Raw genomic sequence first — 19,330 nt, 5'->3', positions numbered from 1 at the left:
CAAAAAACCAAACAAAATTGACAAAACACTACAAATGAAAAACAAAAAACAAGAAACAAAACAAAACCCAAACATAGGCTCCCTCTACCCCTGCCAAACTCAAGCAATGAAATCTATAGGCTTATCCAAGGTCACACAGATACTATTTTTAGAAAACTTTCTTTTTACATTTACTTTGTGTGTGTGTGTCCATTTGCCACAGATTAGTGTTGAGGATAACTTGAAGTAGTCTTCTCCTTCCTCCATGTGGGTTGTGAGACTTGATGCCAGGTGCAATAATCATTTAATCATTTCACTGGCCCAGTATCGGTGTTTTTTTCAATAACACTGGGGCTTCATGTTGTTCATGCTTGCACTCCAGATTTCTAGCTTACAGAAACATGACAAGCTCATCATATTTATGTGTTATAGGTCACTGTATTTAAACTTGTCGTACACTGGGAGGATGTTAAAGGTGCTGCAAGGAAAAACAGTTCTTGCCAGTGATCTTACAAAGTGGGACTGGCAGGATATTTTGTAGAAATGTATTTAGCAGAAAACACACTCATGACAGTGACATAATACAGACAATCCTTTCACTTCCCTTTTCAAAACAAACAATAGTGTTTGAGATGTAGCTTATCGGTAGAACACTTGACCAACAAACTTGAGTCCTGGGTTAAACTGTCATTATGCCAAAAAACCATGACAAGGAGAAACAACAAAAACCCCACAGGGTGTGGATAGATGGCTCAGTAGGGAAGAGTGCATACTTGCAGAAGGCCAGGGTTTGGCTTCCAGAACCTTAATTGGAAGGTTCATTCACAGTTGAAAATTCTGTTCAGAAGTTGGTTACTGTTAGGGAAGTCCACACAAAATCATGATTTGCTAGGTGTGGAGGCACAAACCTGCAGTGCTAGCATTAATCAGCTAGCACAGAAAGGTGGAGAGAGAACTGATTACAAAGTTGTCTTCTGACCTACACACACACACACACACACACACACACACACACACACACACACACAATTAGAAGCAGAATGAAATCATGGTATTATATAAAGTCAAAATCCACTTTATTTTTTGTAAAGGTTTATTTATTTATCACAGTGTTCTGCCTACATGCGAGAAGAGGACGCCAGACTGAATTGTAGATGGTTGTGAGCCACCATGTGGTTGCTAGGAATTGAACTCAGGACCTCTGGAAGAACAGTCAGTGCTCTTATCCTCTGAGCCATCTCTCCAGCCCCCACTTTATTTTTTTAATATGTCAGTGTCCAGTTCTGGCCAGTAGCTTACTTTTTCAAGTCTCCAAACAGTTCATCATGTTTTCAGAGAGGCAAGGGGTGGTGTAGTGATCCAAATGTATTCAATCCCGTTCCCCCAGCGAGATGCCTGTTCTAGCATCAAGATGTAAGCCAGCCAAAGATTAGGCTTGTTGAGGCAAAGGGTCTTTCACTGAAGATGCTAGTCCTGGAAGGCTTCTTCTTCGACGAGCTGCCAGCTCAATTTTCTGAACCAGGCTCACATCCCAGGGATGGGTCACAAAATTGATAATGGTCCCTGGCACTTCACTGCCCACACGACCCACCCTTCCTGCTCTGTGGATGTAATCTTGCAGAGTAGGGGGGAAATCATAATTGACGACCAGTTCCACATGGATGCTGTCTAGACCTCGTGAGGCTATGTCTGTGCAGACAAGTACGTCTTGGGAACCCTTTTGGAAACTCTGGAAGATACCTGTTCTCATTGAGGCTGGCATTTGCCCTTGCAGCCTTAGATGTTGAATTTTGTGGTCATCCAGAATATATCCCAACCAGTTCACGGTGCTGGAGCTGTTGCAGAACACCAGGACAGTTCCTGAGGGTTTTGCCTTGCTGGCTTTGTCACGCTGTTTGAGGATCTGAACCAGTTCTGTCACCTTCTCTGCTCCCTTTAGTCTCAGAAAGGTCTGTCTGACATGAGGCATGATGCAGTGGAGCTTGGAGCTGGTGACCGTGGTGAGATAGTCCGGGCTGGTGACTTTACTCAGCAATTGGTTTACACCTTCTGGAAACGTGGCTCCCACCATCACTAACTGAGCTTTGGGATTAAAGGGGTCTTCTAACTCAGCTGGACTTTCTGCTATAGGGCTCTTTCCCAAGATGTAGTCCACGAGTTCCAGGAAGCTTTCATCCAGCAATGTGTCTGCTTCATCCAGCACTACGAAGGACAGAAGCTGTAAGCTGACAAGCTGACTTTTCAGGGCCTTCCACAGAGCCCCCGGAGTGGCCACAAGCACATCTGCTGACGGTTGTCTACACAGCTGCAGTTTGAGCTTGGCCCTGCCAAGGCCTCCTCCAAGCTCTAGCACCTGCAGGCCCAAGTACCTACCCAATGACTGGGCCACAGTCCGCACCTGTTCGGCTAATTCTCGGGAAGGTACCAGAACCAAGCCCCGGGGAGCTGCGGAACTGCGGGAATCCAGGTCCGGCCGGCTCAGGAGACGCTGAAACAGGGGCAAAAGGTAGCTGAGGGTCTTCCCACTACCGGTTTCGGCAGCGCAAAGGATGTGGCGGCCGCGAAGCAGCGGGGGGATGGTTTTCGACTGCACTGAGGTTGGCCGAACGATTTCGGGCGCAGCCTCCTGAAGCGCGTGTAGCACTCGGGGTTCCAGACCCAGGTCCACGAAGCTGCCACGGGACGAGAGGTTCGTCAGGGCGGGCGCCTCTTGCTGCACTCGCTCTATGGAAAAATAATCCGTACGCGACCGCCGATGCTTCCAGCCACGCGAAGCCAGTGGCGCGCACTCCCAGCGACCCAGCGTGAGGCGCGCGGGCTGGTTCAACTCCGGCCGCCGCGCCGAGACCAGCAGCGGACCAGGTCGCACTAGCACCGGCCGTGGGACACTCCCACGGTCGCGCTGTTGCTGCCGTCGCTGCAGAGCCCGCGGAATGCGCACCACCGGCAAGGGCTCGTCGGAACCGCGCGCCGCTATGTTCCGTCGGGGTACCAGAAGCAACCGAACTGCTAGTGACACCAGCCGAGGTGGCGGCCCTAAAGCCATCGTTCCCTTGATGCAGAGGGGCGCTTACCAGTGACGTCAAGTACGCGACCGTGGTCTCGAGTACGGTGGCTGGCGCGGCTCAGTGCTGCGTTGTGTCGTGTAGCGTGTGGCACTGCTGCACCGTCCGGAAGGAGGGAGGATCCTCAGAGTTCAGTGGCTGCGAGGTGTGTAGGTTCCCATCCGGCATGGCGACGTCCAGATTGGGAGCATCTTTCGGGAAGGGTGCTCGGTAGTGGCAGGAGTGGGGGTCGGACATAGGAGGTGGCCGTGGGGCCCTGGCTGAAATCATCAGGAATGAGGATGGCCTCTGTCAACTGGGTGCTTAATTTCTGAGATTCTTATTTGTGGTCTTCGTTGCCCTTGGCAAGCGTACCATAAAACTCCAAGGGTTCGGAGTGCGGCGATGTTTTCATAGATGTGCGCTCTGCTCAAAGCCTGGGTGATACAAGTGTGTAAGAGTCTGAATGACTCTGAATGGGGGTCTGGATCTAGGCACAAGCCCGTTCTCTAGTTTAGACTCCAGAGTGCGTGCTGGTTGCCTGCTGCATATTTCGTCTCTGGAGTAGATGAGGTCTCAGTTCTTCTAGATCCCTCCCTTTCCAAGAACCTCCATTCCTTGTTACCCCTTCCAGCTTCTCATAGTGATCCGCCACTCTTTTTGTTTGTTTAATTTGCTTTTGTTTTTCGATACAGGATTTCTCTGTGTAGCTTTGGGGCCTGCCCTGGAATTCGCTCTGTAGATCAGGCTGGTCTTGAACTCACGCCTGTCTCTGCTAGGATTAAAGGCGTGCGCCACCACTGCCCGGCAGGATTCACCACTCTTGATATCCATTAACTTCTCAGGCAGATTCTGAATTGCCTGAATAGAAGTAGTATGAAGGGTCTTGTTACCCTCCTGAAGTGATCAAACTTACCTCACATACCAGACTACTTGACTTGAATTTAGTGATTCAGGTTATTTTATTTAAGCTTTTTTCTTTTTAAATTTCATACTTGAACACATCTGGGGAAAAATGGGTACCAGATATTTTATGTCGTGTGAAGTGCCTGGAGTGGGAGATAAGGTCAATGTTTGTGGGTTGATTACCGGGAGTTCCTAATATCTGGAGACAATGTTTTAATTTCATTAACTAGAGCTGGCCCTTCATATTTCTAGGTGGACATCTGTGGATTTTTCCCACTGTAGAGTGAAAATATTCATGAGAAAGTTGTGTCTGTGCTAAACATGTTACTCCCCAACAACACAGTATAACAGCTATTTATGTTGTATTAGTCATTGTAAGTAATTTACAAATGTTTAAAACATATGGGAGAGGGTTGGGACATAGCTTAGTGATGCTATGCTTGCCTGCTATCATTTATGAAGTCCTAAATTTGATTCCCCCCAAAAAAACCCCAAAATATATAGGTAGATATGTAGGAATTTTATTTCAGGGGCTTGAGCATCTTCAGATTTTAGTATCTTTGAGGTTCCTAGAACCAGTCTCTGATAGCTACCTGTTGATGACAGTACCATTAGAAAGGTCAAAATGGTGGCACACTCCTTTAATCCCTGCACTTTAGAAGCAGAGGCAGGGGGATTTCTGAGTTGGAGGCCAGCCTGGTCTAAATGCATGTTTAGGTCAACCTGGACTGCAATAGTGAGACCCCCCCCCCTGCACCCTTTTTAAAGTGCATTCATAGGTTTTAATTTTTTTCCTTTTCTTTATGGTAGTGGGGATAGAAAGCAGGACCTTGTGCATGCATGCTAAGCAAGTGCCTTACTAGTAAACTATAGTCCCAAGGCTTGACTGTGTCCCTCTCCACTCCCCACTTTTCTTTCTCTGTGCAGCCCTGGCTGGCTTAGAGCTCACCGTGCCCAGCCCCGACTTTCTTTCTGCTCTCATCGTCTCTCTGTTCGCCGTAGCTCTGGACTGTGACTACTTCTTACCAGCCTCACTGAATCGGTGTCCTCTCTCACGCTTACTGAATTACCTCTGAATTTATCCCCCTGCAGTCCTGCCTGCTGGACGTCCTTTCTGGACCCGCTCCCCCAGTTTTCTGTTTATGCAATAGTCATTGTGACCCTGTGAGAGCAGGAGTGAGCTCCTGCTACCTCCCCACTTATAACCCTTTACCAGGTCATCTTTTTGAAGAGCCAACAAAGTCTTGAGGATGTCCCACAAAGACTCACACGATCTGAGTGCCGCTTCTTACTGTCTCATTGCTGCCACTCCACATATCTGACTTGTTACTTTCTCTCCGTTGTGTAGCCCATATTGTCCTCCTCACAGCTCCCCCAGCATAGCAGAGACACTCCTGCCTAGGGTGCTTTGCACCGGCCGTTGCCTGTATTGTGCATTGTACCAGATTCCTACTTGGCTAATCCAAATCTTTGTGTAAATCTTACCTTTTTTTAAACACATACCTCAGCCTCCCTATTTAAAACTGATTCTCATGCTTTGAGTCTTTCTTTGTCTGTTTTTTTTTTTTAATTCCTGTGTGTTACTCCTAGTTTCCCAGCACACTATATAATGGGTTGTTTATTTATTTATGTACTGACTGGTTTTTGCTAGTCCTCCCCCACAGGACTGAACACTCTCCTAAGGCAGCAGTCCTGTTAGTCCTTCTAGTCCATCTTGTTCTCTGAGCCTATGACAGTGGCTGGCACTTAATGAGTAGCTGTTAGACGCATGGCTGAGTATGAATCAGGGATACATCTCAGAAGAACTGGAGGAAGCCTGCCCTGCACGGTAGAAGAGACTTAAAGTTATTTTTATTCTTTATGTATATGAGCGTTTTTGCCTTCGTGTGTGTATTTGTAGTGCATGTGTTTCTGGTGCCTGTGAAGGTCAGAAGAGGGTGTTAGAACCCCTGAAGCTGGCATTACAGAAGGCTGTGCACTGCCATGGGTCCTGGGAATCAAACTCAGGTTCTCTGCAAGAGCAGCAAGTGCTCCTAACCGCTGAGATTTCTCCCCAAATTCTACATTATCTTTTAATCTAAAAGTTATTTTTCTTGTGTGTGTGGTGGGGCATGGGCGTGCACTGAGGATCAGAGGACGACTTTCAGCTCTCTTTTCATTGTGGGTTCCAGGGATCAAACTCGGGTAGTCAGGTTTATACAGCAAGTGCCTTTACCCACTGAACCATTTCACCGGCTCAGCACTATATTTCTAACCTGTGTTTTCTTTTCTTCAGGCATAGTAGAGGAGGAATGATTGTGAATAGCCTCTCCCTGTGCTACCACAATAAACTCATTTTAGCCCCTATGGTTCGGGTGGGGACTCTACCAATGCGACTCCTAGCCCTGGATTATGGAGCAGACATTGTTTACTGTGAGGTAAGGTATTCCTGATTTTCTGGGAGTCTCAGGGGAGGGGGAACAGGTTTCATCCTTGGGTGTGGCCATGTTTAGGAGATTGGGAGGCAGAATGTGACCTCCACTCGTGGTCTCACTAAAATCAGGAGCGATCAACACACATGACACTGATGATTTCTGTCACTCCTGAGGCCCTCGGCAATGGGGCAGCAGACAGCTGTGGGTCAGATGTGTAGATGGGTATCCTGTCATGTCATTGCCCAGGCCCCCATTCAGTACACTAGTGAACTAACTGGCCTTTGGAAGAAGAGAAGGAGAACCAGAACCAGGGTAAGGAAGTTGGATGAAGTTGGCATTGGTAGCTATGGGATTTTTTGGTGATAAGTTGAGTAAATATATCTACTGGCTGCTCCAGAGATTACTAGGGCTTCCGACCCAGGTTCAGAAAGATCTGATATGAAATGGAATTATAAGAGTAAGCTGACACTGGATAGTAAATGGGTGTTCTCAGTTGAGTGCTTATCAGAATTATCTGGAGGGCTATCAGAACATGACTGTTGAGATGTATGGTTGTCACGTCTGCTGTGCGGCCTGTGTCCGAGAATATGCGGAGGGTGTCGGGTATTGAAAACACAGAGACTCGTTCAATGATATAAAGAGAACTTTAAACAGGCTCCAAAAAGGTTCAAGAAAACCTCCTAAGAAAAGCTCCCACCAGAGAAGCTTCTGCTCTCTCCTCTCCCCTGGCTGGTTCTGTTCTGACACCAGAGGTGGATGTGTGTGGGTTTTTTGAAGGTGCGGTTAGTCTCTGGACAAGGTTGAGGTCAGGGCGGTTTCCGTGGGAAGGCCTTTCCCAGGAACTTATTGTATCATTTTTAGTAAACATGTTTTTACTAAACATTGTCTTACAGCTGCCTACTCCCAGGCAGAAGGGGAAGTGGCCAGGAACTTATTGTATCATTTTTAGTAAACATGTTTTTACTAAACATTGTCTTACAGCTGCCTACTCCCAGGCAGAAGGGGAAGTGGGTCTCTGCTCAAGGTCTGGTGTTCCCACAATTCACCCCTTTTTATTTTCAAATGAGGCACTCCTGGCTTAGGTCAAGTAGGGTCACCCTCCCTTTCCCGTCTTTGGGGGACCTTGAACCCCTGTTTTAGGTGGGAGGGGTCTTCCCCACAGGTTGTCCGTCATCGGAGATACCCCAACCTTAAATCATCTGTAACCAACCTTCATGGCTATCGGGATTGCCATGGGCTAAGCTAAGCAATACTTGGTTACGGATCTCTTGTCTCTGGAACAAGGCACGTTTGAGCTCGGCATAAAGCCAGAATGCCTACTGCCACTCCCACCATTTCCAGGACCCCCATTGACATAGCGCCTCTCCATCACCATACCCATCACCAGATCTGGGCCATAACATTCTACCAGCCTTCATCTGTTACAAGGGTAACCAGCATGTGATTTACATTTACAATTTGATAAAGTTTCCAATCATTTCAAGATCTGCTCAGGAAAGCATTTAGAAAGTGCACTTGCACAGATACATTAGGTACAATCATTGATGTTACACATGTAGCATTACGAAAAATATGAACAATAGTTGTCGCATTAGGACAAGTTGCATTTCTCCAGAAAAATACACTGGCCTAGGCGCGATTTCAGAAACAGGAACCACCAAGTTTGATATTTCAAGTGACCATGTCCTGTTCAAATACTGAAAAGAGGCTTTTGCCACTCATAGTCCATACCAATGTCCAAATGCTTTAAATGGGTCCTTTTTTCTCTGTTGGCTTCACGATGAAAACTCATGGGTCTGGAAGGTTGATGCAGCAGGTCTGTTGAGAAACTGGAAATCTCGAACCAACTGTTTTCTTTCTTTCTTGGGCTGTAGATTCGATGACATCAAGAATCAGGAACACTGATTTAGGAGATCTCACTCAAACTGGCTTAGGTAGGCTCCCATGGTATCAGGTCCAGGTTTCTCTGCTCCATGTATCTCACTAAATGGTCTGACAGCTGCTAAAGCTTTATTCTTTTCCTGTAAGAAAACACAAACATGCCCTCGACCCCAAATTAGGGTCTTCTCCACTGTCTAGTGTATGGATGTCTCCATTTGACCTGAGCAATGGTTGCTCAAGTTCCATCATGCCAGAATCTGTCTGAAGCTCACTGGCATTCACATTATAAAATTTTAAAATGAGGAGTGTATTATTTGATGAGTCATGTGGGGGCTGGGGACATTATTCCCCCTTTTTATTTTCTAAAAAAAAGTTGTTTTTTTTTTTTGAACTGTTGAAGCTGGACCATAACAGTAGAAGGATTTGTCTACCCTCCTTGGTTGACTATCTAGGTAAATTGGGATTACTATTTAGATTATTTGTAGATGCCCATTAAAAAGGACATATCCATTAAATATTTCCCAAAAACTTCTGAAAATCACTTAAAGATTGTAAACTATACTGTGTCCAAATAACTTTTGAAAATCATTTGAAGTCTGTAAGTAGTCTTTTCCAATCTAACCTGTAGAGCTCTCACTAGCTGACAAGGCCTCATTTGTATTTTAAATTTTTTTGTTAAAACATTAACAGACTGGCTGGATGTTTCTTTTGGCTATATTTAAAGCAATCTAGGTAGCTTCTTAACTATTTTTGAAGGGATTTAAGTATCCTTTTAATCATATAAGCAGTTCACACTCACGCATTTACAATCACATTTTATACATACCGGTGTGGCCACACCATACATTTAGAACATACATGCATCTTTTAGTCATCCTTTTTCCCTAGGTCATGATTAGTCTGTTGCAATGAAGCTTCCTTAATTGAAATCTATGTAAAAGAACAACTCCAGCCAATCCTTGAACTAAAAAGGTTAAAAAGTCCTATATGTTTTTATCATTCCTCCATTTGAGCTACAGTCATGGGGTACAGCCGTACCTACTCCTTGTAACTCTGTAGATGTAAGGTAGAGAGGCCAGGCTTTTGGCCAAAAGTTTTTAGAGATGACTCACAAAGTAGAATTTAAATGTAAACAAAATTTTTTATTTTATGTACCTTTGTCCTTTTTTTTTTTTTTACTTAATACCAGTACCTCTTTACTGTTACCAAAAAAATTTTTTTTGAGTCAGGGTTTCTCTGTATTGTTTGAGGCTGTCAGTCCAGCCTGGCCTCGAAGAATAGTACTGGACCGTCCCAAGAGTAGTCCGACCGTGCCTGGGGGCAATGGCCCATGCACCCCAGTAGGGAGGGCCTGGATCCCCATTTCTGGTGTTAGGATTGCCCGGGCGGAGGGAGCGAGGTCCAATCCTGCACTCCCCGAGGTGGCTCTAAGGAGGTCTGAGATATGAAGGGGTTGCTCTGGGGGAGAAAATGAGTCCTGCCACTGCCCAGAGCAGGGGTCATTGCCCCGTACACATTGGTTTTGGGGCCCTGGGGCGGGGCCCTCCTCCCATTTCCCTGATTATTATTAGCAGAAAGGAAATTTCCCTCCCTGTCAGTTTTAGAGTAGCAGTCATTGGCCCAATGATATCCCCTTCGACAACGGGGGCATAAACCAGGTCTCTTGAGACCCATAGTACTATTTTGAGGGCGCTCTCTACGGAAGTGTCCCTCCCTACCGCAGCTAAAACATGTTTTTCTCCCTCCCAGAGTAGGTCTTTCTTTCCCCACTTGGGGCCGAATAGCAGCAGCTAACACTTGGCCCTGGATGAAGTTCCCATCAATGTCCCTACAGATCCGGATATAGTTATTTAGACTTTTATTGCGATAGGGGCGAAGGGCTTCCTTACAATATTTATTTGCATTTTCAAATGCCATCTGCTTTATGACTGGCATCGCAGGCCCAATGCCCCCAAATATTCTTTCTGCTACCTGACTGAGACGGTCTACGAAGTCTTGAAAAGGTTCGGAAGGTCCTTGAAGGACTTTGGACAGATGATCTCCTCCTTCCTTGGAAGGCAATGCTTTCCAAGCCCCTTGGGCCGCTGCTGCCGCTTGGGCGTAGACTGCGATGTCATATTGCATTTGTTGCTGAATGGTGGCATATTGACCACTTCCGGTAAGCATCTCCACATTTCTCTGGGGCTGTCCGGCCTGTGTATTTCTTTGAGCTGTCTGGCTGCATCTTTCCTGAAACTCACCTCTCCAAATCAAATAATCTCCCCCCGACAGAGCTGCTCTGCAAAGCTGCTGCCAATCGCCAGGTGTCAAATTAAGAGACGCAAAAGATTCCATTAAGGAAAGTGTAAAGGGAGCCTGTGCTCCATAATTTAAAGTTGCCTCTTTAAGTTGTTTTATATCCTTAAAATTTAAAGGGTTATGATGCCGAATGACCTGTCCAGAATTGTTTGGATCTGGAACTTCCATTACTGGGGCCACCACCGGGCAGCATTGGACCCCTCCTCTGGGTCTTCCCTCCAGGTCTGAGAAGGACTGGGTTATCTCATAGGAGGAGTCCCTTTTTTCAGAGTATGGGGAAGGGTTTCTCTCCCTGTCCTGTCTTTCCTTAATTCGAATCTTTTTTAGTTCTTTTTTAAGGGCCGCGATCTCAGCAAGTAACTGTTCCTTTTCAGACTGTGACAAGTCTGAGTCTGAGCTACTTCCATTTTCTAGGTCTGATAGAGAAGGATATAACCGATTCTGACCGGAGTCCTTCTTTTTGGGTCGCGCCCGGAGATGTCTACCCGTTTTTTTGTTGTTACTAAGAGACTCCTCCTCTTCCTCACTAACAATGGAGCCTCTAGTTTTAGTCACGGTCTCTTCATCATCACTCTCTGCCCCTGAACTCAAGGAGGCTTGAGTCTCAGTCTCTTGTAACTCTAAAAAGCCTCTTTTGTGTCCTGAACTACCTGGTGGTGACGAACCTTATCTGTCAAAAGTGCTCCCCTCACTAATCTCCATAAGGAGAATGTCGTAGGGGGCAAGGACTCAGATCCCTCTTTTCGTAAAAGTCTATGAAGATCACGGCGAACCTCCTCCCAATCTGGAATATTTAAGCTTCCCCCAGTAATGAACCATGGACTGGCTCGTTCGATCGATTTTAGAAAGCCTTCTAGGGTTTTAGACTTGACTGCAGTCCCATGTTCTTTAAGTAACTTTTTTAGTTGATACTGTAATGATTCTAGCTTCCCGGAACTATTCCCCATAGTTTCTTAACCCGTCCACTTACCTCGCTTTCACGATCTCAGTGGGACCTCCAATTGTCACGTCTGCTGCGCGGCCTGTGTCCGAGAATGTGCGGAGGGTGTCGGGTATTGAAAACACAGAGACTCGTTCAATGATATAAAGAGAACTTTAAACAGGCTCCAAAAAGGTTCACGAAAAACTTCCTAAGAAAAGTTCCCACCAGAGAAACTTCTGCTCTCTCCTCTCCCTTGGCTGGTTCTGCTCTGACACCAGAGGTGGATGTGTGTGGGTTTTTGAAGGTGCGGTTAGTCTTTGGACAAGGTCGAGGTCAGGGCGGTTTCTGTGGGAAGGCCTTTCCCAGGAACTTATTGTATCATTTTTAGTAAACATGTTTTTACTAAACATTGTCTTACAGCTGCCTACTCCCAGGCAGAAGGGGAAGTGGCCAGGAACTTATTGTATCGTTTTTAGTAAACATGTTTTTACTAAACATTGTCTTACAGCTGCCTACTCCCAGGCAGAAGGGGAAGTGGGTCTCTGCTCAAGGTCTGGTGTTCCCACATATGGTAGAAGAAGCTTCATACCTCATATCAGCCAAGAGGCAGAGAAAATGAAGCAGGCATATATACACCTTAGACATCCTTCCTCCATCTAGGCCACATGTCTGCAAGGTTCTATCAACTTCCCAACAATATCATTAGAGTAACTTATCGATGAGGTCAAAAGCCTCACTTCTGGAAATGTTGCATCAGGGACCAATCTTTTGACAAGTAAGTTTTTTTCCTTTTGAGATAGCATCTTTCTTGGTAACCCAGCCTAGCTCCAAAGTCTAGTCTGTCACCTCAGTTTCCCAAGTGCTGAGAGATGAGAACTTCCATGCTTAGATCTAGCTACATAAGACCCTTCTCAAAACAAATACAAAAACTCTAAGCAATAAACCAAATAGATGATCAACCAAATAAACAAATGAACTTTGTAAAGAAAATCAGAAGGTATTTTATCAGAGAGTGAGACAGCTGGGAATAGCTGTAAGTGTATTAGTGGGCTCAGGGCTTGAGGAATGAATAGCAAGCCAGAAAACAGAATAGGGTTTGCACCCACTCTGTCAGGTATTTAAGGTTAAGGGGGTAGGGAGAGTGCAAGCAGGTATACATAGTGTGAAAGGTATACATAGTTTGAAAGAAGTGGGGTGAAGGAAGTTGTCTATAGATGAACTGAATGTTTATAAAATAAGATGAAGGAAGGCATTCAGTATGAGGGAGGTTAGGGGGACAGGTCAGGATTTTGTTTTCAATGCTGGAGATGGAATTTAGAGCTTTGCAGGGCTTAGAGAAGTATTCAGCCATGAGTTACACACTGGCTTAAAAATCTCATTTTATCAGAATATTTGTGTGGGGAGGAGCTAGAGTTGCATTCAAAGGTCGAAGGACAACTTTGGGAGTTGGTTTTCTAAGTCCCCCTTGGGTTCTGCAGATCAAACTTAGGTCATCAAATTCGTGCAGTAAGGTCTTTTACTTGCTGAGCCACCTTACTGGCTCCAGAATTTTTTTTTAAAGACAGAATCTTGCAGCTGAGTGATGGTAGGCAGAGGCAAGGAAGATCTCTGTGAGTAGAGGGCCAGCCTGGTCTACCGAGTGAGTTCCAGGACAGGCTTAAAACTACACAGAGAAGCCCTGTCTGGAAAAACAAACAAACAAACAAATAATGAAACTTATTTCCCACTGTTGTGTGACATTATTTCTGGAGAGTATCAATGACTGAGCAAAGTACAGATACCACCAAAGTCCAACTTGGTGAACAAATGAGGTAGGTTTTTTTTCTTTTGAGATTATAATATAATTATCCAAATGAGTTTTATTGGAGTTACTTCAGGAGTATGGTTGAGTAATTACTTACAGGAGCAGAAATGATTTACAGACAAGTTACCCAGCATGGGTGGTGACTCACAAAAGCTGGAAATGTAGAGTGCATTGCTCAACTTTCAGGCATCTAGACAGATTGGAGAATGTTTTGTTTGTTTGTTTATTTGTTTTTGTTTTTTGAGTCAAGGTTTATCTGTGTAACAACTGTGGCTGTCCTGGAACTTGCTGTGTAGACCAGGCTGACCTCGAACTCACAGAGATCCACCTGCCTCTGCCTCCGGAGTGCTGAGCGCTGGGACGAAAGGCATGTGCCACTACTGCCCAGCTTGGAGAATGTTTTTCATAGAAAGCTCAATTGGTTTGAGCCTCTTCTAGATAGCTCAGACAGTTTCTGTCCTTACCTAATCTGAGAGTGACAGTGTTTTTTAGAAGTCCTTACTATTTATATATGCTTGGGGGTGGGAGGAACCTGGTGTATCTGATCAGTTTCAGGAACTTCCTGAAGCCTTTGAGTTGTTTACTTCCTGTACCAAAGACCCTCGCCTTCAGGAAGGACTGTTTCATCTTCCCTGAAAGCATCTTATGTCTTTGGGAGGACCCTTTCAGCATGGAGGGTAAAGGGTGGAAGATTTCAGCTCTCTTTAGAATATTCAGGGTTAGCAGGGCATAGTGGCAAATGCCTTTTATCCTAACACGTAGGCGGCAGAGACAGGTAGATCTTCATGAGTTTGAGGCCAGCCTGGTCTACAGAGAGAGTTCCATCCAGAACAGGCAGGGCTACGCAGAGAAACCCTGTCTTGAAAGACAAAAAAAGAATACCCAGTGTGGTTAACCAGCCTTCCTCCAGGTTTTATCTGGGAGGAAACTGCTTCACAACACCAGCCTAAGTTTCTTGGCAAAGTGGTAGGACCTGCCCTTCTCTGAGATGACAGAAGTAATACAAGTAACTCAGCCAAGGGGTTCCATGGCTATAGGCTAATTGGAAAATTAGGAAGCCACTCACTCTATAGTTCAGGCTGTTCCCAAAACTCCCAGATCCACCTGCTTCTATTTTCCTGAATAAAAGGCAGGTACCACCTTTTCCAGGAGACAGCTGTTAACTTTCCCTTGCTTATGGGGAACCCCACATGCTTCTGCAGGACAATACAGAGGACATGTTAGCTCTTCACCGGTGTAGTCCCTTTTTGCCAAGCAGGTTCAGTGGAGATAGATTCTAGGGGAAGCTCCCAGCTTACCTGCTGTTCTACTCCATCTGTGTCCAGTTGTGCCCTCTCAGAGTCCCTTCAAAGCTCAGGATGAGTGGTGTCCCTCTCCATTGTACTTGTATTTTGCATTCTGTCTTCACTGATAAATGTTTGTCTACTCCATGTCCTATCTCTTCCTAAATCTGAGCCTTTAGTAAGAAGGACTTGATCTGTGGAGTGCTGGCACTTTTTCCGTGCCATGCGTGTTGCTGGTTTCATGTACTGGCACAGGGAGTGGTAAGGGCCTTGGCTCTTTAGAATCACCAGCTCCCCTGGGCTCAAGCGTGTTCTGGGACAAGCTTCAGTGTGATGCAGTGATGCCTGTATTTATATATCCACTCCCTTCTGTTGACCTGTATTTTTCCAGAGAGCCAGTACATGGGCATGTTTTCACTGAGAGAGTGTAGATTATAACATGAGCATGGGAGGGAGAGACGGCCCTCAGGTCACAAGTGCTTGTTCAAACATTCATGGTTTGTTGGCAGCCAGGGTCATCTGCACTAATGGGGATCATGGAGGCTACGCAGCAGGGACAGTCTGTCTGCTGGGTTCCACACTGTCAGCTAATTCTTCAGGAATTCCTGGGGTAGTTCAATCCATTTAGAAGTTAGGGGTCCAAGGCTTATGTGACTATTTTAATATGTGCCTCCTTTCCACTCTCCCCTCCCTTCTCTCTTCCTCTTCCCTCCCCTATCTCTTTTCTTGAGATAAGGTCTCACATGACTGAGGCTAGCTTCAAACTTGCTACATGGCTGAAGACCACTTCGACCCTCCTATCTCCACCTTCCAAGTGCTGGGGTTGTATTAGTCAGGGTTCTCTAAAGGAACAGAACTGATAGAATGGTATACATAAATCATTATATAAACTCTAATAAATGGCCCACACATATAATCACTATATATGTGGGGTATTTATTAGAGTTGCTTGCAGGCTGAGTATCTTAGCTGAGGTTCTCATTCTTAGGTGTCAGGCATGTTACCAATCAGGTCATTTGCTCAGCCACTGCACCTATTGTTTTTGTGTGTGTGTTGTTTTAATTTGGGTGTTGAGGATTGAATTGAGTCCTCAACCTTGTACATCAAGCACTTTACTGGATGAGCTATCTCCCCAACTTAAAAAGCAAAGCATGTTTTTTTTTTTTTTTTTTTCCGAGACAGGGTTTCTCTGTGGCTTTGGAGGCTGTCCTGGAACTCGCTCTGTAGACCAGGCTGGCCTCGAACTCACAGAGATCCGCCTGCCTCTGCCTCCCGAGTGCTGGGATTAAAGGCGTGTGCCACCAACGCCCGGCTGCAAAGCATGTTTTACCAGTAAAAGTGACTAATTTTTCTTTTAGGGTCCTGCTCAGAGTTGGAGTGAAAATTCCAAATACTCTATACCTGTTTGATAAGTTCTATGCTGAGGGAGTTGGTGTGATTTATGAACAAAGAGGTTTTTGTTAGAGGAGTCTGAAGCCTTCCACCCAGGCCCAGCCTCTGAGGAGAGCAGGCCTGAGATGCAGGTGCATCTCTTGCTTGGCTTGGGAACCCGAGTCTGAGTATTGGACATGTAAAGTGTGGTGCCTAGTGCCCCCTGGTGGAGACAGAGTTACTCTACAGGCCAGCATCACTACAAGCTGCCTGGATGTTCTTTCTAGGTGATTGACATAGTTATCTGTGAGCAAAAGCTGGGCGTCCTCCAAAACGATACAGAGAAACCCTGTCTCAAAAAAAAAAAAAAAGATAGAGTTGTGAGATTAAGTAGGGACTCCAGTAGTCCAAACTATAAGGAGACACCTGACTTTTCTTTGTGTATGCAGTTGACTTATGTTGTTGCTGTAGTGTGCCTGCAACTTACTATGTTGGCCAGGTTGACCTAAAATTCCCAGAGATCCGTAAAGGCATGGACCACCACACCTGGCAAGATTTATTTTCATTTTTATTATATATGTGTGTGTGTGTGTGTTCACCTGTACGTACCAATTGTGTGATACTATTCCTGGGGAGATGTGAGGAAATGTCTCTCACCCCAGACATGGAACTAACAACAGATCAAAAGGTACAAATATCACCAAAGTCCAGTTCAGCGAGCCAGCGTTTTATTGGGGTTGCTTACCAAAGTGGAAGTGACTCAGAGACCAAGGCCTGCCCTAGCATGGGTGACAACTCACTAAAGCTGGAAACTCGGAGCACACGGCACAACCTGCAGCCTGCAGCTCACTAGGTTGGAGGGTGTACCTACCTTCCAGGTGGCTCAGCTGTCTTGGTTTTTTCTAAGCAGTCTGGGAGTTTCTGCTCCATCCGAGCTGCTTGGCTAATCTGTTTATGTTTATTCCTGGCTGTTGGGTCTGAGCTTCTTTCAGTAGTTGAGCTGCTCTGAGTGTCTCTCAGCAGTCCTTGCTGCTTATATATGCTTGGGGAGGGAGCAGCCTAGTGAACCTGGTCAGCTAACTCGTGTGTTCACTTCCTGTTTAAACAGGCTTCTTTGTAGGATGGAATCTTGCTTCTTCCCGTCCTCCTCTTCCCCTCTCCCCCTCTCCTCCTTCTTTCTTCTGTTTTTTCTTTTTTTTCTGAGACAGGGTTTCTATGTAATAGTTGAGTAGATTTCAGTAATCTGAGTAGATTTTTCTTTCCTGTGTTTGTCTCAAATCTTCCTATTTGGGTTTTTATTCTCTAATTCTAATTTTGTACTTGGCTGTCCCCGAGGAGCCCCTCACCACCTGCCCTTTGACTAGTAATTACAGTGGGAGGGTCTTTGAAGTGGTGGAGCTTGAGTTGAGACTAGTGTCTCATGTTGGTAGCCCAGAGGATCCTTTTCTTTCTTGAAGTCGGAGTGGCCCATCCTTTGTCAGCTCCAAACATCCCCAGGGCCCTGGAGAAAACATCAGATTCACAGTAGCTCACCCAGGGCCTGGCTTGCCATGCTAGTTGTGGGAGGCAGCACAATGTGTCCCCAAAGCCGTGGTTTGTTGTCACTATGTGGTTATTGGCTAACAGTGGGCATCAGGAATGTGATAAAGATCTTCCGTGTGTGGAGGCCTGGTGTCCAGGGTTGACCAGTGTCTTCTGATTCCTCTGCAGGAGCTGATTGACCTTAAGATGCTTCAGTGCAAGCGAGTTGTAAATGGTAAGTGTAGCCTGGGCTCCCGACTGTGTGTGGACCTACGTGGCTCAAGCAGAGCTGTCACTGCCATTGCCCAGGATCCTTCCTTGTTGAGTTATGTAATGGCATAGATCGCCTGCTTCCTCAAGAGCACTGCTTTTCAGATGTAGTGACAAGAGCCCTCTGGGAGGTGCAGAGGTGTAGCTCACTGGGAGAGTGCTTGCCTAACAAGTTTGAAGGCCTAAGGTTTGCTCCTCAGTGTCACAGAAACAAACAAATAAATAATCAGTTGTGAAATAGGCTATGAATGCCCTTCTCTGATAGACTTGATAGCACAGAAATTTCCGTATTTCATAGTGTAGGTAGGACCTGAAAGGCATTGGAGTAAGGATAACTTTAGTACTGGGCCCAGCTCAGACAACTTAGTAGTTGTGTGACCTTGGACAAATCATGTCTTGTCTCCATTACAGTTTCTTAGTAGTGAAATGAAAATCATAAGTCTAGTTTTATTTAATTCATTGAACTGAATTGTTGCTTAAAGGAGCTAAATATAGTACCAGTAAGTACTTTGTATACCTTAAGCTCTGTGGGATAGATGGAAGTAGTTGTGAGCATTGTGATTCCCTTATGCTTTATTGATGATGACTTTGATTGTGCTTTAATTAGCATTATAATCTTTAAGAGTCTAGGGATTTTCTTTGTTTTCTTGGGCTGTCCTTTAACTTGCTGTCTGGTGGAGGATAAACTCCTGATACTTCTACCTTTTAAGTTCTCTGGTTACAGTTGTAGATTACTGTTTATATTAAATTTATATTTTATGTTATAAAAATTCAGAGCTGGGCACAGTGGTGAGTTCCAGGCCAGCCAGAGCTACATAGTGAAATCCTGTCTTAAAATAAACAAATAAGTAAATTTCAGTCTTACTGGGCCAGTGGTGGCAATGTATGCTTGTAGCCTCATCACTTTGACAGTGGGATTAGGAATGTAAGACCTGTTTTTGAGACCTTGTCCAAAATAAATTTTAGTATTACAGATCTGGATAACCTAGAAAACAAAACTGCTCCAGAATTGCATACCTAACGTGGAAATCACAAAAGGAAGAGAGTATATTTTCCTACACACAATAAGCATAGTGTTCATATATGAGTGTGACTTGCCTGTATCTGTCTTTTCCCCCAGGAGATTTTGCCTCACATACTGCTTTGCCACTTCTTTTCCTGCTAGGACATTTTCTGTGTCAGAAACTATGGGTGACTATATCAAAATGGGTATCATCAGCTCCTTAATGGGATTTTCCAATATTTTGCTGTTATAATGGTATAATGTAAACATACCAGTTTTGTATTGTTCTTAGACTTTGTCTTACCGTCTTTGGCTATGACTGTCAGAAATCAATTACCTTTCCCAACAAGTCATTCCTTTACTCTACCTTTTGTAACTATTGTGGGGTATTCACCAGAGAAACTGCTCATGGTTCAAGCCAATAGAAAGTCTTATTAGTTGTATGTCGACTACATATGATGCTTGGGATCCCAGTGTAGTCCTGAACCTTTCTCAGAGTTAGCTTTTAAGCACAAAACACATGTTCCGGGTTGACATACTTCAGTAAACAAGAACCATTAGCCAGAAGCTGAACTATGGAATCCAAAAAGCAAGGTTAGTACATTTAGAGACTTTCTGAGAACCATGGGCTTTG

The 19,330-nt window shown here is 45.2% G+C and overlaps 2 protein-coding genes across 5 annotated transcripts in view; one reads left to right on the top strand and one right to left on the bottom strand.

Moving 5' to 3' along the window:
- Positions 1 to 246: 246 nt before the first annotated feature.
- On the bottom strand, positions 247 to 3,061 carry Ddx28 (DEAD-box helicase 28). The gene has a single exon (XM_040736552.1). It carries the CDS (start codon positions 3,023 to 3,025, stop codon positions 1,409 to 1,411), a length of 1,617 nt encoding a protein of 538 aa, XP_040592486.1. The 5' UTR covers positions 3,026 to 3,061; the 3' UTR covers positions 247 to 1,408.
- Positions 3,062 to 3,076: 15 nt separating this feature from the next.
- Positions 3,077 to 19,330, top strand: part of Dus2 (dihydrouridine synthase 2) — a 44,504-nt gene continuing 28,250 nt past the window's right edge. The window contains exons 1-3 of one of the 4 annotated variants that reach the window (XM_040736553.1): positions 3,077 to 3,189; positions 6,205 to 6,346; positions 17,613 to 17,658. In XM_040736553.1, the coding sequence (XP_040592487.1) occupies positions 6,221 to 6,346; positions 17,613 to 17,658 (172 nt within the window). In that variant the 5' untranslated portion in view covers positions 3,077 to 3,189; positions 6,205 to 6,220. Of the gene's footprint in view, positions 3,190 to 3,321; positions 3,344 to 6,204; positions 6,347 to 17,610; positions 17,659 to 19,330 lie in introns of those variants that run through there. The other 3 variants (XM_040736554.1, XM_040736560.1, XM_040736557.1) reach the window with 3 other exon arrangements.

This window comes from Mesocricetus auratus, unplaced genomic scaffold, assembly GCF_017639785.1.
Source record: "Mesocricetus auratus isolate SY011 unplaced genomic scaffold, BCM_Maur_2.0 Super-Scaffold_100062, whole genome shotgun sequence".
Taxonomy (NCBI): domain Eukaryota; kingdom Metazoa; phylum Chordata; class Mammalia; order Rodentia; family Cricetidae; genus Mesocricetus; species Mesocricetus auratus.
This window is presented reverse-complemented; position numbering and strand designations above follow the sequence as displayed.